This window comes from Micropterus dolomieu, linkage group LG02 (genome assembly GCF_021292245.1).
Source record: "Micropterus dolomieu isolate WLL.071019.BEF.003 ecotype Adirondacks linkage group LG02, ASM2129224v1, whole genome shotgun sequence".
Lineage (NCBI taxonomy): Eukaryota > Metazoa > Chordata > Actinopteri > Centrarchiformes > Centrarchidae > Micropterus > Micropterus dolomieu.
Genome location: NC_060151.1, coordinates 20,873,095 through 20,897,986, shown reverse-complemented (window position 1 = coordinate 20,897,986; position 24,892 = coordinate 20,873,095). Strand labels below are relative to the sequence as shown.

Genomic DNA, 24,892 nt, shown 5'->3' with positions numbered 1-24,892 from the left:
TTTAAGTAAAATAGCAATACCACAAAAACATGAGCTAAATGTACTTAGCATTGGATATACCATATATATTTATTATATCTGACTTAACCTGTTGTTACTTTATTGTCTGGTCTTTGATATAGGCGATTGGTTTTCGTGGCTGTTTAAAAGGCTTAGATGAAGATATATTCACAAAATAGCCTTCATTTTAGTTTCTCGCACATGAAAGGCGGTAACAATGTGGATCTACATATAGCGTCAGACGGGCTTTTACCTTCTTTGGTTATAACTGTCTCAGGTGGATAACCTTGGTTCAAAACCATAAAACATCAGCCCTACTGCCGTGACCTGGGCAAACTCCATCAGTTCGGGGGTGCTGCTTTAAATGACACTAACTGATCTCTTGCAGATGGAAAACAAAAAGAGAAGTTCAGACCTAAGATTATGCTATTTTAATTCTATTATTATTTTAATGACCTTTCTTTTCTTTTATATACCAGAAAGGGAAGGCATTAAACCCAAATGGTCTGACAAACCTGTTTAGATCAGAACCATTCATATCAGCTACTGATCAAATAGAGTTAATGTCTAGTATAGATTAGCAGAAACATTCTTACTGCACCTTAAAAGCAGCCCTGCAGTACATGCAAAAAGGCTGCACTGAAAGGGTAAACATACTAGTACTCGTTTCCAGGAGCACTATCCATATTGGAAAACAGAGCCACATCACATGATGTTGCTCAAAGTTCCAAATTCCAAGCACTTGAAGTGCACCAATGCAGTAACTTTGTAAGATGATTACCTGTTATTTTAATCTAATTATGAAACACTTTCTTCCTAACTAGTACTAGTAGTACTGTCAATTTAACATTTATGATGGATTAGCGATATTTAAAAGCACGAGGCCTTTCCCATTAAATTCTTAAATAGATATACATCACATTTAATCTGGAAAGCTATTCCCCCACGCTACATGGATTGCACACACAGCATTGGAGCACAATTTAAATGGGTTTGTGATGTCTAAATAGGTGTTTTGCAACAAAAACACTTGAATGCTTAGCTCCTGTTTCAACAAAATATTCCTTTTAAAAGAAACCAAACTCCTACCCACTGTTTTCTGGGTCAGTTTCCTCTGCCAGATAAAAGTCACTGCATTTAACAGGTTTTAAATCCATTTTTATTACAACTGCGTTCTCAAGATAATGTAAAGTTTCTGATATTATAAGAGACAAGCTTGTCGCAGCCAGAATAGCAGGTGCATAATTCACAAACACTGCAAACCTATGCAGTGCGGCAATAGTAAAACTTCCAAAAAAAGTTGTAACCTGTCAGACTGCATTGTGTCACACATTGCATTCACACATTTTTCAGCATCATTACCTACAGCCTTAAAAATGATCAGTGGGCCAAGTGAACACCCACATTTATAACAAAAAAAAACAGGACATGTTTTCAAAATGTTTACAGCCCTCCTATTATTCAGTCAGTGGTATGAACTGTTCCTTGAGTGTACTTACACTATGTACAACTAGAGCACAATTTTAATATTTGAGCAATGACATACTGTAATCAAGTTATGAAATCTTTTTCCTGATCCTAAAGCCAACAACGTGAGTCTTGAACGCTCAGCTCCAGTTTTAAATGAATGCCCTGTTTAAGAAACTATGCTCCTCCCCTGTGTTGTTTTAGGGCAGCGCTTCCTGTCAGAGAAACATTTTGTAGGTATACAAAGGTTTTTTTTTACCGTTAATTCGTTTACAAAATGTCAAACTACATTAGACTTCAGTTATCACATAACCTCGTTAGTATTTCATAACAGAAAATTGCACATTGGCACAATTATCTTGAGCTTCAAACTTGAGAAAGACTGACACCATATGGCCAATACCAATACAGGCTCACTGTATAATGTCCTACAAACAGCGACTAAGAAAACACATAAAAAGGCAAAAATGCTACCATCCTGTTTTTTACGTGTTATATATTCTATTAAAGTAAAGTGGACACAACTGAGCATTCACAGAAGTTAAAAAATTGAGCCTATTCAATGTCTACAAGAGAAATCAGAAGACTAATGTGATTGCATTTTTGGAAATATCATTTTCAGTCATCTTTCAGCCCTCCAAAGACAGCTGTGGGGACACTCTTCTGTTCAAGCTGCACCTCTGGAAAGGCCAAAAATGAGAAGACAATTAGCACATGCATGCTAATGAATTAATGCTTAAACAAACACCAAATGTTTCTGTTTTACTGCTGTCACTCACCCTCTGGTCCCTGGTTTTCATCATCCTCATCGTCATCATCATCAATGTCGATCTCATCAGGATTGGCTTGTTTGGAAAGCTCAGCCAACTCACTGCGAGAGGTGTCACTCCTGCAAAGGCAGATGCAGAGAATGAGGTATCGAGCTAGTTTATTTATCATTATACAACACAAGTTTGTTGCCCTTCATGCTACACACCGAACTTAAATAATATGTATATTAAAATAAGGTAACATAAAAAAACTCTGCAATGCATCTTCTGAATTTGCGTGTGTGGTGAAAGTAAACAGCAGCAACTGTGTTTGACCACCAGAGTCTGCCTCCTCTTATCTTGCCGGAGTCTTGCACTTTGGCAGCTCCGAACACAGTCTGACCAGCAAGCGCTTGACCCGGGGGTTGTTGATGGATCTCATGTGTCTCTGTGTCTTTTGCCACATGTAGTCCAATTTTATAAAAAGGCATAACTTTTCACAGATTCTTTTCACTGGAGTAAAAAATGACAAAAGACATACCTGACAAAGAGAATCTTCTCTTTGGGCTTGGGTTTGTCTTGCTCAGCCTGTGCAGCAAGCTGCTGTGCTTTCTGCTCCAGCATCTTCATGTCATCAATTCCCATTTGGCCTGGAGCAAGATCTGACACTGGACACGAGATGAAACAAATGGGTGGACATGCACAAAAACATTAGCAAAAATATTTTAGTACATCAATTCTTGCCCTGTTCTGGGGTGTAACCTCAGGATTTGGGCCAAGTGTGTAGCATGTGTGGCTAACCATATCAATATAATTTCAAATATCTCCCCAATGTCATGGTACTAGCAATGGTACTACTAGCTCAGGATAGGCTTGTCTGCAGCTAACAAGTTTGTACAAGCTCTCTCACCAGTGCCTGTGGAGCTTGTTGTGGCCTTCAGCATCTGAGAGGACATAAAGTTGACCTGGGTGTTGTATGTGGCCTGGACACTACGTTTGATCCGTAGCATTTCTCTAATAGTGTCTTCATTTCCATGGCGGATCTCAAATTCTTTCCAGGTCTGCCAGAAATTAGCAGTCACCTGAAAGATCAAGTTCATAAATATTTCAAGAAGAATTATGATGTGCACATCTATGATGGAAATGTGATATTTTATTGAGACACAGGTAACAGCATGAGGTGGTTTTTCCTCACCCTGGGGTCACAGATCTGGGAGCAGTAGGAGTAGATTGCTCTGGCCCGATCAATCTCACCCAGTTTGCTCTCCATGTCAGCAAAACGCAGACACATGTCCCTCGCATGCTCATCAGGAAGGACCTGGATACATAAAAAAGGTACAATTCAGATTGTAGTCAATAATATTCATAACGAATAGAACAAACTAACACAATGTATGTGTTATTGAAGCATTCCAGAATAGGCTTAAATTAGTGCATGCTAAGCTTTTTAAGGATTTTCTGACAAGAACAAACCAAATTCAAAACATGTTGAAATTTCATCAACGCTTTTATCATGTACCTCAATAGCTTTCTGGTAAATTGCTCTGGTATATGTGACTCCATAAATTTCAGCTGCTCTCTTTATGTAGATATTAAACATGTGATGTCTCTCATCAGCGTCCACTGCCTGCGTTGCTCTTTCATAGACAGCCATGGCGTGTCGTGCCAATCCATATCCCTCCTCCAATTTGGCATACAACAGGTAAATGGCTGGAAAGCAAGGCACATTTGGTTTCAGTACATTTCCTAAAGCAAAAAAGTTGGCAATGTAATTCTAACAAAGCTACTTACTCTTAGCAAACTTGGGAGGGCAGCCATCCAGGGCTTGTTCAAATAAATCTCTAGCTCTCTCCAGCTTCTTGCCCCCATAACGATCAATGAACTTGGTGAGGTACGTGTTCCAGATGTCATACACATTTGGCCACCGGAAGAGAGCGATGCCACGCTCATATGCCTAAAAAGGTTTTGACAAAAAAATTAAAGGATTCTATATACGGGTGGAGTGTTGACCAAAACAAACACATACTGACATTAAATGTTCATTATGTTGATTAGTGGCAGGTTATTACTTTGAAGCTTTCCTCAAAGTAGTTGTGCTCTTCAAGGAACATGGCATAATTGATGATGATCTGTGGCGTGGCGATGCGGAGGTCAATAATGCGGTCATACACTGCTTTTGTAGACTTGTAAGAGAAAAAAAGGAAGAAGAATTAGACTAGTAAATATATACACAACTCACAGAGATGAATGACAGTTTTAAAAACACACAAAAGCACAAAGTGGATCAGTCTTCTAAGACCAATCCTAAATATCTCAGAGTTTACCTGCCATGTAATTAAGGCTGCACCTAACAATTGTTTTGTTTTTTTAAACACACATTAGAATAATGATAATAGAAGCGTGTTTTAAAATAAGTCAAATTTTCTAGTCAAGTCTGTGTTATAATAATAATAATAATAATAGACCCTATTTGCCAGCTGGCGGATCAGAAAATACTGGACCTCAAATTCAAAAGGATTGCTGTGACACGCAGTTTAACTTACTGTATAAGTCAACTCTATACCTGAGCTGGAGTATCAGTACTTTTACTGCGTACTTGACTTAAAACTTAAAATTATTATGACATTTTATTTCATCATTAACAGCAACACAGCAGAAATCACTTTTAACATGTGGGCCATCAAGAAACATTCATAAAATCAATTTTAAGTGACTACTACTAACAGAAACATGTTCCTCGTATTGATAGTCCTAATGTATTGCGCTTGTGTTGGGACAAAAAACTAAGCAGGATTTGCGGTGCTGTCTTGCTGCTGGTCTTGACAAAGACGCCCCAGTATGCTTTCACTTTGAACGGTCGTGCATAGCAGTTGTACTGCTGTGATAAGTTTCCAATTTACAGCGCTTACACCGCACTACATTGTTGGGTCTCTGTCGAAAGTACTCACAAACTTTAGATGGCCTGCTACTAAGATTTTTTATCTGCAGCTTGCTAGTTCTCCTGGGGAATTCCTGCTAAGACCTTCAGCAGCAATTCATTGCGACGTGACGACGCACGTTATGCAAATCGCATCACCCCAGCCCTACACACACAAACACACACACACCTGCTAACACACAAACATGTATTGACCATACCTGGAAAGTGCCAAGACTTTCCTCCAGGTCCGCCAGCATAGACCAGACCTTCAAGGACTTGTAGACTCTGTTTTGGACTGGCTCAGATGCATCAAAGTACTCAGCTTTCTTGGATGGAATGGCTGTAGCTTTCTATATTAAAAAATTTATCATGTCATTATATAGTTAAGAATCATCTCACAACAACTATAACCACAAAGCATACACAAAAACACAGTGGTCACAAATTTAAAAATGTGCTTATCAGTAATATTTAACTCTTAACTCAAGTATTGCTAATCAATACCACTCGTTTCTTTGTTGCTGATTTTCACAATCTCTAAACAGGCACAGCGGTCACATATCTTTTGTTGTCAACCTCCTATAGCCTATATATTGTAATTGGTTTTATTTCCCCTAAATACATGTTAGCATCTGTGAAATATCTGAAAGGAGGAGAGCGCTTCAGACAAAGCAATAAACAGTATGCAATGTTTTTGTTAGTCACTGATCAAGCCTTAGTTTTAGTGTATTGAACACTATTATGACATGCTACCACAGGCCTACCTATCAATGGACTACTGTATCAGTTACCACGTGTTATGTTTGAAAATCAAAAGCTAAATCTTGATAGAGAACACATTTTCAAAAAACATTTGGAGGAAGATAAAATTTGCTAATATTATTGTAGTCTCCATCCCGCCACTAGATGGTACTAGACATCTATTGTAAATGGTGCTACAATTTTATTAATAGACTCTCAACTAATGATTGCAGAGGTCTCACCCTCAGTATTCGCAGTGCCTGTTCATAGTTCTCATGGCGTAGCTCCATCTCTCCATATTCACACCACACAGCAGCAAGGTCATCCACCTGCTTGTAGTTCACCTTGGTAGCCTTCTCAAAAATTGTCCTGGCCTGAGTGACAGTCAGTCAATGTAAGACATATCAGGAATAGAAAAAGCATCCGATCTCAATTGCATAAGGTTTTCAGAATCCCCTTGAAAAGAATCCAATGACTTACATCATCCAGCTGCTCATTTTCCTCATAGAATTTAGCGAAGGAAACCCAGAGAGAATGAGGCTTCCCTGTAGCCTTCATTGGATCCACAGTCTGTACTGCCTCAGTGTATGTATTGATGATCTGCAGAAGATATTGCAAGCATGGATTTAGTATATAATGTATATTCAGTGTTTCCCACATATAGACTTTACTTGGGGGGGCCACCCAGGCATATCAAAAGGCCACTAAAGTATATTTGGCGACCCATTTTAGCATTTTGCAGAGAAACACAGAGAGAAATGTTTTCTTGCAGTACGGACACGGTGGATATTTTACAAGCACGGACCAGGTAAGCAACAGTAAAGAGTGATCACACAAGTGCTGTCATTCAGTACCAGCGGTCATTCCGTAGTATTTTATTATACTCAGTAGAAGTAGCATTCATTAAGATTCAGCAAAAATATGCGGTGATAACCCCGTTCAGTCTGCAGAGCAAAGTATCTAAAAAGGACCTTTAAGAGGTGAATGCATAATTCGGCAGAACAGATGATGAAGGCTACCTGCCGAGATTTGCTTCCACCTCTTTTCTCAGCACAAATGAGTGTTATCAGCTGCAAGGTGCATGAACGTCTCGGCAGGTATGTAAAACTCCACACAACCAGGCAAGACGCCAACAGCAGAAACAGCTCATCAGTCGTGAGTTATAAGTTCGCTATGTCAGAACTTATTCGGAAGAAGTGTTTCCATCTCCCATTTTTCGACAAAGGCAAAAACCACCTCAAGTGCGCATAAAAACTTTTGCGAAATTAAGGATTTTTTTTTCTTCAGATTTTGCCATTTCCATTAACCTTTTCTAATGAGATACTTCAAAATGCGCATTACAAAACGTCTAATGTAGCCCGTCCATTGCTATAAGCTTTATTCTTTGAAGCTGCACAACAACGGTAAGAAGGGGGCCGAAGCATCATCCGAAAAGTGAATGTAAATGTAAATGCTCCGTACTTGTATAGCGCCTTTCTAGTCTTTTCGACCACTCAAAGCGCTTTTACACTACATCTGCATTCACCAGTCACACACATTCATACACTGAGCCTAAGTGCTCAAACGGAAACTAGCATTCACACTCACTCATACACTGGCGGAATAGCCGCCAGGGGCAATTCGGGGTTCAGTATCTTGCCCAAGGACACTTCGACACGCAACCAGGGGGAGCCAGGGATTGAACCGCCGACCGATTAACGGCCAACCCGCTCTACCTCCTGAGCCACAGCCGCCCCTCTGTGGTCATTGATTAATACCGTAAAACTTCAATTAATAGCCAAGTCCCAAATAGCCGCCTACCTCCTTCACTGGCCTGGTGTGGGAACACATTTTGAAACGCCTGCCTCAATTAAACGCCTGGTCTGGTTTTTATAGAAGTTCTTTGGATTTATAAAACCTCTTAAACCCCGCGGGGTCACCCGCTTCAGCTGCTTCTAAGCTGCTTAGATCGTTAATACAAATATTAATGTTTAAACATATGATCAATATGTTAATATGGGCATGCTGAACATCATTAGATCGGTTAGACCAGGGGTCGGCAACCCGCGGCTCTTTCATCCTTATACTGCGGCTCCAAGTGGCTTGGGAAAATAAATTACTAAAAAAAAAAACAACTCGTGTTTGAAACATGGAATGCCATCCCCGACACCTACATGAACATGAAGAAATACGCCTTTGAAGTCCTGTCCATCTTCGGATCCACATATGTATGTGAGCAGCTATTCTCTACCATGAACTACATTAAAAACAAACACCGCTCACGCCTCACAGATGACAGCTTACAGTCCTGCGTAAAGATGAAAGTGACTTCGTACAGCCCCGATTTGCAGAAGCTGTGCGCAGAGGTTCAGGAGCAGAAGTCCCGTTAACCAGGTAAAATAAATATTTATGCAGATATTTTGCAAATATTTATTTTTCATTGTTTAGTGACACAGAGCTTTTTTTCTCAATTTATTTTTTAAAATCAGGTCAAGGCTCCGCTACATGCTCTGAAAGCCCAAAGGCGATACTATAAGGATGACGGCTCACGGCATTTTTTGCTTTTGTTTGCTACATGGATATTTTAAGTTCAGCTTTTTAATTTATTTGAAAAAGACATTCAGACATTGTTATTATTTTTTCAAGAATTCATTCAGCATGAAAGGGAAGTTGTTGTTGTTTTTTTAAAATAAATGCGGGTTTTTTTCATTTTAGATGTCAAAAAGTATTTGCGGCTCCCAGTGTTTTCTTTTCCGTGGAAAACGAGTTCAAATGGCTCTTTCGGTACTAAAGGTTGCCGATCCCTGGGTTACATTCTCCACAATACCACTGTTAAGTTAATTTAACAGAAACAACAAGACCCAAAGTCTAATTCTTCTAGATTTACCGGTGTAACCTGCATGGCTACAAAAGAGGAAAATAAGTGTTGACTCAAGTTAACTTTGAAGCGCTCGTTAAGTCAGCTCGTTAAGTCTGAATGTGTCCGTTCCTTGATTATTTATATTCCTTTAGTCTATTTGATCATTTTTACACAAGTATTATTCAGTTTGAAATAAACAGTTTCATGGTAGTTTCCGTTTTGTGCAAAAAGCAATTAAAGCCTGTCCCATATGGACGGGTGAATTCAGTGATTTTAGCAAATAAAAGCCCGGGCTATTATTCAAAGTTTTACGGTACCTGTACCAAAAAAAGGAGGTGCAACCAAATTATGTGCTGGTGCGACCAACTGAGAAAGTTGGTTGCACCAGTGCTACCAGTGGAAAAGTTAGTCTGGAGCCCTGCTATGTGGTGTTTGTTGCATGCACTGTCCCTTTCAACAAATTAATAAACAAACATGAAGAAAATGGTCTAAAGCTCACCTGCCGTGGATTACCCTCATACAGTTTTACCCGTTTATGCCACTCATGGACATTATGAGGGTTCTGCCGCAGTAGCACACTGTTCAACAAGAGTGGCCGCCGGGCTATCAGCTGCTCAAAGCGGGCCAGTCTAAGCTCCATGTCTATGTCATCTGGGAGGAGAGGGACAAAGAGTCAGGCGTGCGTGACAAGAAAAGTAAAAGCAAAGACACTTGCCAATATTGATGAATCCACACACACCGTCTTCATCCTGCCCCATCTCAGCAGTGGTCTCCATCTTTGCTGCAATCATGCTCTCTTCAAACTGGGCATAACTATCGAACACTTGTGTGAAATCCCTTACTGTTACGACTGTAAGGATGGCTTCCTCATACACATCCCGGGCCTGAGAAAGTAAAGACACATTAATAGTCACAGTCAGTCAGTCAAACCAGCACACAGTAAATTAATGTTAATGTAATTGAGCCAAACTAGGTTAACATACAGCAGAGGAGTATTTGGAAGAAACAACTGTGCAGATAAGAGACAAGGCTTTGGTGTGAGAGACCCGGGTTGATTCCCAATTGTAAGTCGCTTTGGATGATGGCGTCAGCTAAATGAGTAAATGTAATGTAATAAGTTGGTAAATGCTATACGTTATAAAAATGGAAGCTATTCGGAGGAAACATACCTTCTCAAAGTGACCACTCCTGATGTAATAGTCAGCTAAAGAGCACCAGAGTTTTCCAAGTTGGTCTGTGAAGCGAGTGAGGCCTCCTCGGATGATGGCTCCTACATTCAGAGAGGTCACCTTATCAGGGTTCTGGGAGATCAGGTCGCAGAGCTCATGCCACAGCTGTCCAAGAAATAAATGTAGATTATCATTTATCAATATTCCTGGTCAGCTTAAAAAAAAAAGAAAGACAGCCACACTGAGAGGTGCCTGGGACGTGAATAAAATCTTACTTGATAGTTAGACTTGCCCTCTTTGGATACAAAGCTTTCGTCATTTACAACAGCTGCTAGCCGCACAGCAGCTTCATCCAAGCGGCCAACAGACCGTAAGTAGTCTATGTATTCCTCTGCATTCTCTGGAGAAAGCTACATGGGAAAAAGAGCAGACAGCACATTTTCTGGTCATTTTCATTCATGTAGAAAAAAAGATTCACTTACATTTTGTTGGCATAATCTATTGAGAGCTTTCCTTTATATTAGTTAAATTTGTTTAATCTAATTTCATCCTTAGATACCAATACTATTCTCTTGTATAAATGAGAATTTTAGGAGACAGGTTTCACATTAGAGATCTATACAGTATGCTTATATAGACTTTGGGATGATTGCAGAAACATCCTCAAGACTAAAAGCAAATTCAGTAGCCTTTGACTCGGCTCTTCAGACATTTACAGGAAATGTTCATACATTCAAACCTTTCATACCACTCTGTGAAATCATATATCCATTTCCATAAGTTGCCACTGACAGTGTGCAAATTAAATTCCCTGTAATCAGAAACTGTTTTAAGACACATCTGTACTATACTCTCACCTTAAGGTACCTGCGGTACACCCGGATGGCTGTCTCGGGCAGAGGCAGGTTACGAACAAAGCGGAGATACAGAGGCCAGATGCGTGGGTGCTGAGTAACAGGGAGAGCTCTGAGTGCACGGTCAAATGTTTGCCGACTTCTTGTGATCTTGCATTGAGACACAAGGAACTGGCAGTAATCAAGCCATATTCTAGGCATCTGGTTTAAGCAAAGACAGATGGTTAGTTAGTAGAAGAACTTCCACAGATGGTTGTTTTGTACTGTCAAGTAGTTCAGTATGGAGTTGTATAGGAAGTATCACCTTGTGCATGAACACTAGTGCCCTTTCATGGCAATTATTGACTTCTTCATAGCCTGGTTCAGTGATACATTTCCCTTTGACTTGTTTCCGTCTCTCTCTCAAATAATTGTACCACAGTTTATAGCTGGGGAAGAAATAGAAAGAAACAGAAGGGGGTTACACTAAACAAACAGAAGCTGAGTGAGATTAGGCAAAAATAGATCACCTGTGCTAGATTTGATGACACACACAGCCCTGTGTCGTTGATGTGGTTGCAATAATCTGTGGATTTGCAAGTATACCTAGCAACCTGCTTTTCAGTAAGTTACAATGTCGATGTTTCTTTATAGCGTTCCCCTGTAATGTTAATTACCTGCCAGGCAACTCTTTCAGAGCCCGCTCATATATCATGTTGAGGGTGGGTTTTGCTCCATTCTGTTTGAATTCGATGTAACGCATCCAGCACTTGACTGAGTACGGGTTCCGGATAATCTCCTCTTCATAAGGCAGATCATCGTCCTCCTAACAGAGCCAGAAACCACAGCATATAACACAAACTTCAACCGCAATAACTTTTTAAAAGAGATAACGTAAGTTAAGTTACGTTCGCTAAAGCTAATATTAGCGCGGCAGTGTAACGTTACGATAACGTTAAGTTTATCATCCGTAGATTGTAAGTTAAAAATGAATCCATTAACGATAACTTAACTATTATGAGTTCCGAATTTAAGTACTTTAACCACAAGTTAGGAGCCAAACATGTCTGAAAACAAATCTTATCCCTGCCTTACGAACCATAACAAGCTAACTTCAACACTGCTAAATACACACAGGCAAGCTAAACACTCCAGCTAGCTAACATTCGTTGTGAAGATATGCTCAAATATAACAACATACTGTGTGGTGTAACTTACAAACATAACATCAGTTTGTCCGTTTAGCGAAGGCATTTTTTCCGAGAACTAATGGCCGTTCGGCATAAAAAAAAAGTAATGCTAACTGTAGCTAACGCTAGCTTGCAGACTCTCAAAGCGTGTAGTCCTCAGCGATACTTCCTTCCGGCTTCGTCACAGAGGACACAAATGCGCACTCGGAAAAAAAAAACCACATCCCGACAATGTAATGGACAACTATGATTTTGGTACATGCTGTAATAGGTATTCCTGATAACATACAGTGTATTGACTTGGATGGTGATGTTGGAGTGACTGGAGTTTGTATTGAGCAGCATTTTCCTCTGTCAACGACCCTTCTCACTCTCATACCGAGAAATGTTGGTCAAGCTGAAATGTGCACAGTGCAAAACTAAATAGAAAATCATTGTGGCTCAAATCACAGCTAAGATGCATACAACATGGGATTAGGCTACTAGTTGTAAAACAATTCTTTCGATCATGACTTTTTTAAAAACCTTATGAATGTACAAAAAAGTGCAAAAGGTATTTGTTATTGGCCTGTTGTTTTTTTGAAAACATCTCACAACCTTTTAACCCCCCTATGTTTTATGGGTTTTTGGTCAAATGTTTGTCCACATAATAGCATAGGAGTCATCAATTTATACATTTTTTACAACAGTGAATGTGTGGTGCAGCAAATCTTGACATGTCTTAGGACATCTAGAGGCAGATAATTATAACTTTGTGAATAAACGGAATGCATAAATGTAAAATAAATACTAAGATACACTCTTAAAAGTTAAATAGAGTGTTTTAAAGATATATGGTTTAAGGTTGTAAACATTTTGAAATTGGTTTTATTTAATTTTTATGGTATTCGGTGTTAATACTTCTGAAAGGCATTTGGACGGTTGAACATTGTTTTCAGAATTATGTAGGTCATTTTATTTTGGAGCCAATACCAGCAATCTCTCCAAACCAGAGTCACATAGTCTTTCAAGGACACTGAGTTTCCATAACAGCAACAACATCAAATCAAATGTAGCACGAGGAAAAAGATCTTTGATATCTGAGTATCTAAGTATCTGAGTGGGACTTATTATAGGTCTTATCTCAGCCTGGTTGGCAAATGTTCTTCTTGTCCTTTTAAGGCAAGGTGTAATACCCCTTGAACTTTATGGAAAGGGCCTTACATTAAAATTCATCTGAGGAATATGAGATGTGCCAATGTCCTGCAACTGTATACCAGCGCCTCTTGGATGCTTCTCCAAAATTAAGTACCATTCCTGACTATGAACATGTTTAATTGCAATGGTAAGTAGAGACAACCTCTCATTATAAAATGATGAAATTGTTCTTGAGTAAGTCAGAATCTAAATTTGAGTAAATTATTTATTGGAGGAAATTAGAGAGTATGTATTGCACAGCATCTATTTTGGGACATACTTTGGACATTACCATCATACTTACGTTTAATGAGCAGAAATAAAGTCCAATACTCTTTGATACATGTTGCATGATATTACTAATATTACATGGCATACTCTTGAAAATTATTATATGGCATGTGATGGATTTTAAGATCAGTGTGACTTATTATATATGACTAAGAAAGCAAAATAGCAACGATGTTCTATTTTACTGTATTTCAAATATTTGAAATGTTGACAAGCTCTGACACTCAATACCAATGACATTTGAGTGCATCTTAAGGGCAAAGAGGGTCCAAAAAAGGAAGTCAAGGCAAAAACCCTTTAATAGATGATTTAAATATGTATTTGTTCAATTAGTTTTGTTTTGATCTTATTATGTATCAAACAGATTATTTGTGTGTATTCATTTAACATTTCCAGTTAGGCAGTTTTAATGTTTTATTGCTAATTTGTCCGTTAAGAAATGTTATATCTTAGACACAGAAACATTCACTTGCTAAACCCGCGATGTCACCAGATGGGTCTTAAGATGACAGGGATGCTTGACCAAATCGAGTGGCGGACTGCTGCTGACCGAGCAGTTTCAGCCTCTATAAAAGCAGCAGCAGCTTCAGACTCCTCTAAGAACTGACAGGCATCTTGCACAGGTTAGTGTTTTGAGTGTTTTTATGCTCATCTAATTTAATTTCACTTAGAATAACATTAAATACATTGTAATCATGTTTTTAATTTCAAGTAATCTTGCAGGGATAATATTAACCAAAGATGTTACTTTCTATTGGAAAGGACAAAGTAAATTACATTTTGCAACTACTGTTAATAGTTAATTTAGAAAAGCTGAAGAGTGTGCTATTTGATAGTCACTGAACAATCAAAATACTTTATTCACTGAAGAGGCTATGAAAATGGTCTTCACAGTGGTGTAGATAGTTATTACTAACTAATTGAAAAACTTAGAGAGCCATGAACGTTTGTTAAAAAGAAGTTAATAAAATTCATATGGTTTAACTGCTGTTTACTTTTACAAGCACAGGACAGTGGAAAATATTTAAATGTTATGTTCTCTTCTATGATCATCTCAATCTTTCTTAAACAGCACCCTTAGACAACAACAGATCTGTGCTACTCAGCTGGGATAAACTGAGGTACGACATGTCTGCAATAATGCTACTTATTATATAATATTGAGATACAAAATACCAAAAGCATTACTTAAACTATATTATAATGAAATACAGTATTAGTATAGTAATAGAAATTCAAATTCTTTTCAGTTCCCAATAAAGTGCCACCATGAGCACAGATGCAGAGATGCAGCAGTACGGGCCTGCGGCCATATACCTTCGCAAGCCCGAGAAGGAGAGGATTGAGGCTCAGACTGCTCCATTTGATGCCAAAACAGCCTACTTTGTTGTTGATCCCGATGAAATGTATCTCAAGGGTAAACTTGTCAAAAAAGAGGGTGGCAAAGCCACGGTTGAGACACTTACGGGAAAGGTAGGTGGATGAATGCTTTATTTGAAATTCTGGTAAATAGTAAAGTAGGATGACATCCATCCCATAAAAGATTCATTTATATTATAAGATTAAATTTGAACATGTTTTTACTGTTCAGAGTGTCACTGTGAAAGAGGATGACATCCATCCCATGAATCCTCCAAAATATGACAAGATTGAGGACATGGCCATGATGACCCACCTGAATGAGCCTTGCGTGCTGTATAACCTCAAAGAGCGTTATGCATCATGGATGATCTATGTGAGTGTTCAACTTAGATCAGCATAAATATATGTATATATCTGAACATGTGTATATGTGTGTCAAATGTAGAAGCAATTAAGTTTAGAGCGAATTCTGTTCTCTTTCCAGACTTACTCTGGCCTATTCTGTGTCGTCGTGAACCCCTACAAGTGGCTTCCTGTGTACGATGCTCAGGTTGTTGGGGCATATAGAGGCAAGAAGAGAGTTGAGGCTCCACCCCATATCTTCTCCATCTCTGATAATGCTTATCAGTTCATGCTCACTGGTAAGATATTTTATTTGAAAAGCCATGTGAATTTATCTTTACATAACACAGCACATATGACATGAAATGTGCCTGTATTTCGACCATTTCCTGAGACATTCATTTCATTTCAGATCGTGAGAACCAGTCTATCCTTATTACGTGAGTAGTAGACAGATAACTGAATAACATATTCAGTTATTCAGACACTGACATATGACTCAAGTCTCTCTTCCCCTAGTGGAGAATCCGGTGCAGGAAAGACTGTCAACACCAAGCGTGTCATCCAGTACTTTGCAACAATTGCAGTGGCTGGAGCTAAGAAGGCTGAGCAAACACCTGGCAAAATGCAGGTAAAATGGTTTCCTTTAATGAAACAACAATGCCTGTTTATGGATTCTTTACAATCTATGTGCCTTTTTGTAGGGTTCGCTGGAAGATCAAATCATTGCAGCCAACCCTCTTCTGGAGGCTTATGGTAATGCCAAGACAGTCAGGAATGACAACTCCTCTCGTTTTGTAAGTCTTACAATCGCACAAAAAAAAATATACGCTTATTGAGATGCATCTAAGGAATTATTCTAACTTAAATCTAATATGTTTAGGGTAAATTCATTAGAATTCACTTTGGAACCACTGGCAAGCTGGCATCCGCTGATATTGAAACTTGTAAGTCATTTTCTACATTGTACTGTTGTTTGAATCTACACTTGGGTATTATGCTAGCGTTGGAAAAATTGTAAGAGACATTTTTTGCTATTGTATGCTTCAAATATGGACCATACTGTAATGTGACTTTGATTTGTTCATCTTAGATCTGCTGGAGAAGTCCCGTGTCACCTTCCAGTTGTCTGCTGAGAGGAGTTACCATATCTTCTATCAGCTGATGACTGGCCACAAGCCTGAGCTCCTGGGTGTGTACTCAATTCATTTAAAAAATGAAATGTTCACAATACCAGAAATAATGCCAAATAACACTATTTATTTATGTGATGCTCTTCTAGAGGCTCTTCTGATCACCACCAACCCCTATGACTACCCAATGATCAGTCAGGGTGAAATCACTGTCAAAAGCATTGATGACGTGGAGGAGTTCATTGCAACAGATGTAAGAAATTAATGTAAAATAGATGGTATACTGGGAAATATGTTCACATACCAATAGCTTTGCTTAACTTACATTGCAGACTGCAATTGACATCTTGGGCTTCACTGCTGAGGAGAAATTGGGCATCTACAAGCTGACAGGAGCTGTGATGCATCATGGCAACATGAAATTCAAGCAGAAGCAGCGTGAGGAGCAGGCTGAACCTGATGGCACTGAGGGTAATTGCTAAAGTAAATATGCCTTTATTTCATGTGTGAAACAATACCAAAGTCACTGTGTACTTAATACTCATTGTCTTTCAGTGGCTGATAAAATCGCTTACCTCCTGGGCCTGAACTCAGCTGATATGCTGAAAGCTCTGTGCTACCCAAGAGTCAAGGTTGGAAATGAGATGGTGACCAAAGGTCAAACTGTGCCACAGGTAACAAAAAGAAAATGGAAAGTTTGGTAAAATTTCAAATGTGGACATATTTGCATTTTAATATGAAAAGATTGTTCAGAGAACCATAATAATATCATTGGTTCTAGGTCAACAATTCTGTCAGTGCTCTGTGTAAGTCTATCTATGAGAAAATGTTCTTGTGGATGGTCATCCGTATCAATGAGATGCTGGACACAAAGCAGCCAAGACAGTTCTTCATTGGAGTGTTGGATATCGCTGGATTTGAGATCTTTGATGTGAGTAGTGGAAAAATATCAGAGTCAGTTGCATCACATCTTGTCAATGATGACAGTGGGACTGATTTCCAAATTACAGTACAACAGCTTGGAGCAACTCTGCATCAACTTCACCAATGAGAAACTGCAACAGTTCTTCAACCACCATATGTTTGTTCTGGAGCAAGAGGAGTACAAGAAAGAAGGCATTGATTGGGAGTTCATTGACTTTGGTATGGACTTGGCTGCCTGCATTGAGCTTATCGAGAAGGTAAGACAAATCTGTCAGGTAGAACAGCATTCCTGTTTTCTGACAATCTGTTAAATTATTGATTCTAAATATGACAAAATTTCCTTTCAGCCAATGGGCATTTTCTCCATCCTTGAAGAGGAGTGCATGTTCCCCAAGGCCTCTGACACAACTTTCAAGAACAAGCTGCATGATCAGCATCTTGGCAAGACCAAGGGCTTTGAGAAGCCAAAGCCTGGAAAGGGCAAAGCTGAGGCTCACTTCTCCCTGGTTCACTATGCTGGTACAGTGGACTACAATATCACTGGCTGGCTGGACAAGAACAAGGACCCCCTGAATGACTCAGTTGTTCAGCTCTACCAGAAGTCTTCTAACAAACTGCTGGCATTACTGTATGCAGCCCATGCTGGAAATGAGGGTAAGAAGCTAATCAGTATAAATTAGTAATCTGTTAATTTGTGTTCCTATGCTAAGACAAGCACTTTCCATGTGGCAATACACCTGTGCAGAAACAAAAGCAAAGATTCACTAGCCTTGGTGCAACCTCATTTGGAAAAAAAGAGGCTACTGTTGGTGGTGGAAAGAAGAAGGGTGGTTCCTTATAGACCATTTCTAAATAGTAACATATCTTTCCACAGGGAAGAAAGCGTCAACACTTCTACAGTCCCATTAATGAAATTAAATTATTTTGCAAAATAGACGCTGCTGGTGGTGGTGGCAAGAAAGGTGGTGGAAAGAAGAAGGGTGGTTCATTCCAGACTGTATCTGCTCTTTTCAGGGTATGTTTAACATCCACAAAATATCCAAGCTCCAATTTAACTTGATTGGTTTATGTTTTGATGATGAGGTTTGTTTGAAATGATGACAGGAGAACTTGGGCAAGCTGATGACCAACTTGAGGAGCACTCACCCTCATTTTGTCCGTTGCCTGATTCCTAATGAATCAAAGACACCTGGTAAGAAGCTCACAGTCCTGCTTTTTGTAATACTTGTTAAAAAAAGCAAAATTTTAAATTATTTTTTACTATAAACTTATTTTAACTAATTTTCAACTTTCAGGTCTTATGGAGAACTTCTTGGTCATCCACCAGCTGAGATGTAATGGTGTGCTGGAAGGCATCAGAATCTGCAGAAAGGGCTTCCCCAGCAGAATCCTCTACGGTGACTTCAAGCAGAGGTGTAATTTTCAGTTTATAAATAACAAATTTAACTGATTTTACTTGAAGCATTGTAAAAGTTGAGAATGAGATAGAGCATGCAAGAGGGGGAAATTATCTTAGTAAAAGCACAAGTTTTCTTTCAGATACAAAGTATTGAATGCCAGTGTGATCCCTGAGGGACAGTTCATTGACAACAAGAAAGCTTCAGAGAAGCTGTTGGGCTCCATTGATGTGGACCACACCCAGTACAAGTTTGGACACACAAAGGTTCATCCTTATAGACAATATTAAAAGATTTAGTTGCCCTGTTGTACTCATATGTGCTGATGACTAATTTCTTTCACTTGACAACACAGGTCTTCTTCAAAGCTGGTCTGCTGGGTACCCTGGAGGAGATGAGAGATGATAAACTGGCTACGCTGGTGACCATGACTCAGGCTCTCTGCAGAGGATATCTCATGAGGAGGGAGTTTGTTAAGATGATGGAGAGGAGGTATGATTCTCATTTAGTACACTAAACTTTACTGTCCAATTATATAGTTTACAGATATTTATTATTAAATTATTATCCTCAAACAGTAGGTACACTAAACTGTCCAAATAGAATATATGGTTTACAGATATTTTTGTTTGGATTGTTATACTCAACAGTTCTACACCATCACATTCAGTAGAAATGACATTTAATGACACTCAATTTTTCAGGGAATCCATCTATGCCATCCAGTACAATATCCGTTCATTCATGAATGTGAAAAACTGGCCATGGCTGAAACTGTACTTCAAGATCAAGCCTCTTCTGAAGAGTGCTGAGACTGAGAAGGAGCTGCAACAGATGAAGGAGAACTATGATAAGATGAAATCAGACCTGGCTGCTGCCCTGGCAAAGAAGAAGGAACTGGAGGAGAAGATGGTTTCTCTGCTACAGGAAAAAAATGACCTGCAACTCCAAGTGGCTTCAGTAAGTAGGAAATGCTCACATTTTCAGATATCTAGGTGAGATACAAAGAGGCCATATGCTTTCCTTGTCTTCTGATTGTGTATGTGCCTTACCAAAGTTGAAAATGAATAATTTACTAAAACCAATTAAATTAAAATATTTAACAAATAGCAGACTAACTTATTGTGTGTTCAAAATGTATTATAGGAAGTTGAGAACCTCTCTGATGCTGAGGAAAGGTGTGAAGGCCTAATTAAGAGCAAGATCCAGCTTGAGGCTAAACTCAAAGAGACAAGTGAGAGACTGGAGGATGAAGAGGAAATCAATGCTGAGCTGACTGCTAAGAAGAGGAAGCTGGAGGATGAATGCTCTGAGCTGAAGAAAGACATTGATGACTTGGAGCTCACCTTAGCTAAAGTGGAGAAGGAGAAACATGCCACAGAAAACAAGGTTCAAGTCCTTTTAATCTAAACTTACACAAAGAAGAGTAAAATATGTCCATTCCTTTTTCAGCTATATAGTTTCTAAATTACATTTAAATGTGCATTTTATGCTACTGTTAGGTGAAAAACCTGACAGAGGAGATGGCAACTCAAGATGAGGCCATTGCCAAGTTAACAAAGGAGAAGAAAGCCCTCCAAGAGGCCCACCAGCAAACACTTGATGATCTCCAGGCGGAGGAAGACAAAGTCAACACTCTGACCAAGGCCAAGACAAAGCTGGAACAGCAAGTGGACGATGTAAGAAAACTGTTGTTTTTTCTGCGGGATTTTGCCCTGTAATTACTTGGTGTTCTTGGTATTTGTACTCTGTCTTTTAAATGCATCAAATCAACCATCATGAACTGTCATCTGATAGCTTGAGGGATCACTGGAGCAGGAAAAGAAGCTCCGCATGGACCTTGAGCGAGCCAAGAGAAAGCTTGAGGGAGATCTGAAACTGGCCCAGGAATCCATAATGGATCTGGAAAATGACAAGCAGCAATCTGATGAGAAAATCAAAAAGTAAGTTTTTTGTATGTTTCAGGTTATTAACACTATTTTTAGTATCCCAGAAATTACATTTCATCAACAGTACAAACTATGACAGTAAAAGCTTTCTTGGTATCCTCATCAAGGAAAGACTTTGAGACCAGCCAGCTCCTCAGCAAGATTGAGGATGAACAGTCTCTTGGTGCTCAGCTTCAGAAGAAGATCAAGGAACTCCAGGTGACATATTCAACATACAATATTTGACACATGCACATCAGACTCAGTAAATCCAAAACAACACCTTAAATTCCAGTTAATAAACCTGCTATCAAAAAATCTAGGCTCGTATTGAGGAGCTTGAGGAAGAGATTGAGGCTGAGAGGGCTGCTCGGGCAAAGGTAGAGAAGCAGAGGGCTGACCTCTCCAGGGAGCTTGAGGAGATCAGTGAGAGGCTTGAGGAAGCTGGTGGAGCAACAGCTGCTCAGATTGAGATGAACAAGAAGCGTGAAGCTGAGTTCCAGAAGCTGCGTCGTGATCTTGAAGAGTCAACCCTGCAACATGAAGCTACTGCATCAGCTCTCCGCAAGAAGCAGGCAGACAGTGTTGCAGAGCTGGGAGAGCAGATCGACAACCTCCAGCGTGTCAAGCAGAAGCTGGAGAAGGAGAAGAGCGAGTACAAGATGGAGATTGATGACCTCTCCAGTAACATGGAGGCTGTTGCTAAAGCTAAGGTGTGTGGTTTGTTTTAAGTAAGGGATTAACTTTAACTATGCTTAGAAACATAAAGTGTAATAAATATGGCAGTTGATTTAAACTTAATTCTACATCATCATGTTTTGTTGTTTAAAGGGAAACTTGGAGAAAATGTGCAGAACTCTTGAGGACCAGTTTAGTGAGCTCAAAGCCAAAAATGATGAGAACGTTCGCCAGCTGAATGACATTAATGGACAGAAGGCCAGACTGCAGACAGAGAATGGTGAGTCATCAGTAAAGAAAAATTAGTAATGGAAACCTGTAATGATCATTCTGATAAATAATACATTTACACACCTTCAGGTGAATTTTCTCGTCAGCTTGAGGAGAAGGAAGCTCTTGTTTCCCAGCTGACCAGGGGCAAGCAGGCCTTCACTCAGCAGATTGAGGAGTTAAAGAGGCACGTTGAGGAGGAAGTGAAGGTATAACAATAACCATATGCTCTACAAAATACATCATAACATCAATAAAAAAATAATAATACAGACAACTTGTAGAAGTTATTGAGAAAGTTTAATGCCACCTCATGTACCTATTATAGTATTATATGTAGGTCAAAAAATAAGGTAAGTTATAAATGTTTTGTCATGTTCAACAGGCCAAGAATGCCCTGGCCCATGCTGTTCAGTCAGCTCGCCATGACTGTGATCTGCTCAGAGAGCAGTTTGAGGAGGAGCAGGAGGCCAAGGCTGAGCTGCAGCGAGGAATGTCTAAGGCCAACAGTGAGGTGGCTCAGTGGAGATCCAAATATGAAACTGACGCTATCCAGCGTACTGAGGAGCTGGAGGAGGCAAAGTACATAAACCTTTCTACTCTTTCTATAAATTAAACACATTTGAAAACATTGTAGTGTAGGTAATTTTATTTGTACGCATGTGCAAGCAAAAGTAAATTCTTGCTTGCTCACTACAGGAAAAAGCTTGCCCAGCGCCTGCAGGACGCTGAGGAATCCATTGAGGCTGTGAACTCAAAGTGTGCCTCTTTGGAGAAGACCAAGCAGAGACTGCAGGGTGAGGTGGAGGACCTCATGATTGATGTGGAGAGAGCTAATGGTCTAGCTGCCAACCTTGACAAGAAGCAGAGAAACTTTGATAAGGTACATAAATATTACAGAGAAAACAAAACCATTTTATTCAAATACAACTAATAATGTTTACTCATCTGTTCAATTCTAGGTCCTGGCAGAATGGAAACAGAAGTATGAGGAGAGCCAGGCAGAGCTGGAAGGAGCACAGAAGGAGGCTCGTTCTCTCAGCACTGAACTGTTCAAGATGAAGAACTCTTATGAGGAGGCTCTGGATCACCTGGAGACCATGAAGAGAGAGAACAAGAATCTGCAACGTATGTGAACTTTTATTCTTGAGACAAAACGATATTGATTATATATCTGTTCTTAAAAGTGAAATTTTTTTTGTTTTGTATTGTTTTTCATGTAGAGGAAATCTCAGACCTGACTGAACAGCTTGGAGAGACTGGAAAGAGTATCCACGAACTGGAGAAAGCAAAGAAAACTGTGGAGACTGAAAAGACTGAAATTCAGTCAGCACTGGAGGAAGCTGAGGTAATACATTTTTAAATTATAGAAATGTTTGAAAAACTCCATGCCATTGTAATTCTTATTTAAGTGACTTTTCGTACATTTTTTACAGGGTACACTGGAGCATGAGGAGGCCAAGATTCTCCGTGTTCAGCTTGAGCTCAACCAGATCAAAGGTGAGGTTGACAGGAAGCTGGCAGAGAAGGATGAGGAGATGGAGCAAATCAAGAGGAACAGCCAGAGGGTGATTGACTCTATGCAGAGCACTCTCGACACTGAGGTCAGGAGCAGGAATGATGCCCTGAGAGTCAAGAAGAAGATGGAAGGAGACCTGAATGAGATGGAGATTCAGCTGAGCCATGCCAACAGGCAGGCTGCTGAGGCCCAGAAACAACTGAGGAATGTCCAGGGACAGCTAAAGGTGAGGTTTATATGATCAATTATGTATAAACAAACAAGTAAATAGTACAGAAGGTTCATTTCATTAATTTCTTTCTTTTTTTGCCAGGATGCCCAACTGCACCTTGATGATGCTCTCAGAGGACAGGAAGACATGAAGGAGCAGGTTGCCATGGTGGACCGCAGAAATGGCCTGATGGTGGCTGAGATTGAGGAGCTGAGAGTCGCTCTGGAGCAGACAGAGAGAGGACGCAAAGTGGCTGAGCAAGAGCTGGTTGATGCTAGTGAGCGTGTTGGACTGCTTCACTCTCAGGTGTGTTGTCTGTTATATACAAGAGAATATGTCTACCTAATAAGATGATCATGGAAATGGTGTATAAAATATCATTCTTAAAATTACCAATTTTTAGAACACCAGTCTTCTGAACACCAAGAAGAAACTGGAGGCTGACCTTGTCCAGGTTCAGGGTGAAGTGGATGATTCTGTTCAGGAAGCAAGAAATGCTGAGGAGAAAGCCAAAAAGGCTATCACTGATGTGAGTTTATATCTCAAGAACTGCCTAATTTATGTTTTGTATGTGTGTTCAAAAACTGTTGATTTTCTTTCAGATTGAACTGGAATTAGAGAGCATTTATCATTTCAGGCTGCCATGATGGCTGAGGAGCTGAAGAAGGAGCAGGACACCAGCGCACACCTGGAGAGGATGAAGAAGAACCTGGAGGTCACAGTCAAGGACCTGCAGCATCGCTTGGATGAGGCTGAGAACCTCGCCATGAAGGGTGGCAAGAAGCAGCTCCAGAAACTGGAGTCCAGGGTATGAGCTGCATGTAGTAAAAATGCCTGTTTCAGAATGTACATTAAACTTTCAATTTATCGAATAAATTCAACTGTATTTCTCTGCTTCATATTGTTGTACTGAAATTATTTTAAAAGATTTTGATGAATTATTGACCATCACATTTCAGGTGCGTGAGCTGGAAGCTGAAGTTGAGGCTGAACAGAGACGCGGAGCAGATGCTGTTAAAGGAGTCCGCAAATATGAGAGGAGAGTGAAGGAGCTGACCTACCAGGTAATTCATTTCACTAAAATAACACAGTACTTTGAAGTATCTTGCCTTTTACTTACAATCATTTTATCTGTGTAGACTGAGGAGGACAAGAAGAATGTGAACAGACTTCAGGATCTGGTGGACAAGCTGCAGCTCAAAGTCAAAGCTTACAAGAGACAGGCTGAGGAGGCTGTGAGTCAAACAACTAATTTGGCACATCATTTACAGTTAATTCAATAATAACATCACTCTTAATTGTTTTATTCCTAACTCAACACAATCCCAATCCCTTCACAGGAGGAGCAGGCCAACACTCACATTTCCAGGCTCAGGAAGATTCAGCATGAGATGGAGGAAGCTCAGGAGCGTGCTGACATCGCCGAGTCCCAGGTCAACAAGCTGAGAGCCAAGAGCCGTGATGCCGGAAAGGTATCTTTGTTGTTTGCATGATTGCTGTATTGATTGTATCGACATTAGACAGTTGACAGTTTAAATAAATATTATGTTGTATAGTACCTAGTACATACACTGAAAACTTTATTCCTAAATTAGAAATTTTTCTACGCTAATTGATTTCCCCCTCTCTTTTCAGTCTGAATCTGCTGAGTAAGATTCATGATCCAGTTGAGGCCTTTCAACAGAGTTAATAAAATATGAACCAGCTGTTGGATGCTCTTTAACATTTTAATAAAGATGAAAATTGTCATGAC

The 24,892-nt window shown here is 39.6% G+C and overlaps 2 protein-coding genes across 3 annotated transcripts; one reads left to right on the top strand and one right to left on the bottom strand.

Moving 5' to 3' along the window:
* Positions 1-1,136: 1,136 nt before the first annotated feature.
* On the bottom strand, positions 1,137-12,098 carry xab2 (XPA binding protein 2). Its single transcript, XM_046032039.1, has 19 exons — positions 11,937-12,098; positions 11,396-11,544; positions 11,044-11,167; positions 10,743-10,940; positions 10,161-10,295; positions 9,886-10,050; positions 9,456-9,600; positions 9,216-9,367; positions 6,358-6,477; positions 6,120-6,251; positions 5,355-5,486; positions 4,286-4,399; positions 4,008-4,170; positions 3,736-3,926; positions 3,412-3,534; positions 3,127-3,298; positions 2,758-2,884; positions 2,247-2,356; positions 1,137-2,147 (listed from the first exon to the last, which is right to left on the bottom strand). Exons 1-19 carry the CDS (start codon positions 11,970-11,972, stop codon positions 2,086-2,088), a joined length of 2,550 nt encoding a protein of 849 aa, XP_045887995.1. The 5' UTR covers positions 11,973-12,098; the 3' UTR covers positions 1,137-2,085.
* On the top strand, positions 11,331-24,892 carry LOC123958558 (myosin heavy chain, fast skeletal muscle-like). Of its 2 annotated transcripts, XM_046031968.1 has the most exons (42): positions 11,342-11,612; positions 13,829-13,998; positions 14,448-14,496; positions 14,626-14,848; positions 14,967-15,110; positions 15,222-15,378; positions 15,492-15,519; positions 15,599-15,710; positions 15,784-15,876; positions 15,963-16,026; positions 16,173-16,271; positions 16,362-16,465; positions 16,545-16,683; positions 16,768-16,886; positions 16,994-17,143; positions 17,223-17,393; positions 17,484-17,790; positions 18,072-18,151; positions 18,241-18,328; positions 18,432-18,549; positions 18,676-18,799; positions 18,889-19,025; positions 19,238-19,493; positions 19,680-19,922; positions 20,036-20,212; positions 20,331-20,476; positions 20,590-20,680; positions 20,785-21,174; positions 21,293-21,419; positions 21,500-21,618; positions 21,795-21,991; positions 22,109-22,292; positions 22,372-22,537; positions 22,633-22,757; positions 22,846-23,154; positions 23,242-23,445; positions 23,543-23,668; positions 23,777-23,947; positions 24,099-24,203; positions 24,279-24,374; positions 24,480-24,611; positions 24,775-24,892. In XM_046031968.1, exons 4-42 carry the CDS (start codon positions 14,645-14,647, stop codon positions 24,790-24,792), a joined length of 5,820 nt encoding a protein of 1,939 aa, XP_045887924.1. In that variant the 5' UTR covers positions 11,342-11,612; positions 13,829-13,998; positions 14,448-14,496; positions 14,626-14,644; the 3' UTR covers positions 24,793-24,892. The 2 variants fall into 2 exon arrangements, 1 of the variants encoding a protein (XP_045887924.1); XR_006822120.1 differs by lacking the exons at positions 24,099-24,203; positions 24,279-24,374; positions 24,480-24,611; positions 24,775-24,892 and having other exon boundaries at positions 11,331-11,612; positions 23,551-23,668; positions 23,777-23,918.

Bases quoted from the DNA above. Each gene is read 5' to 3' on its own strand.
- LOC123958558 (XM_046031968.1), top strand. From the start codon at position 14,645: ATGAGCACAGATGCAGAGATGCAGCAGTACGGGCCTGCGGCCATATAC. The intron at 15,111-15,221 runs GTGAGTGTTCAA...TTCTCTTTCCAG, and splicing joins ATGCATCATGGATGATCTAT to ACTTACTCTGGCCTATTCTG. The intron at 22,538-22,632 runs GTATGTGAACTT...TTTTTCATGTAG, and splicing joins AGAGAACAAGAATCTGCAAC to AGGAAATCTCAGACCTGACT.
- xab2 (XM_046032039.1), bottom strand. From the start codon at position 11,972: ATGCCTTCGCTAAACGGACAAACTGATGTTATGTTT. The intron at 9,601-9,885 runs GTATGTTTCCTC...TTACTTTCTCAG, and splicing joins GGAGTGGTCACTTTGAGAAG to GCCCGGGATGTGTATGAGGA. The intron at 2,148-2,246 runs GTGAGTGACAGC...TGGCCTTTCCAG, and splicing joins TGAAAACCAGGGACCAGAGG to AGGTGCAGCTTGAACAGAAG.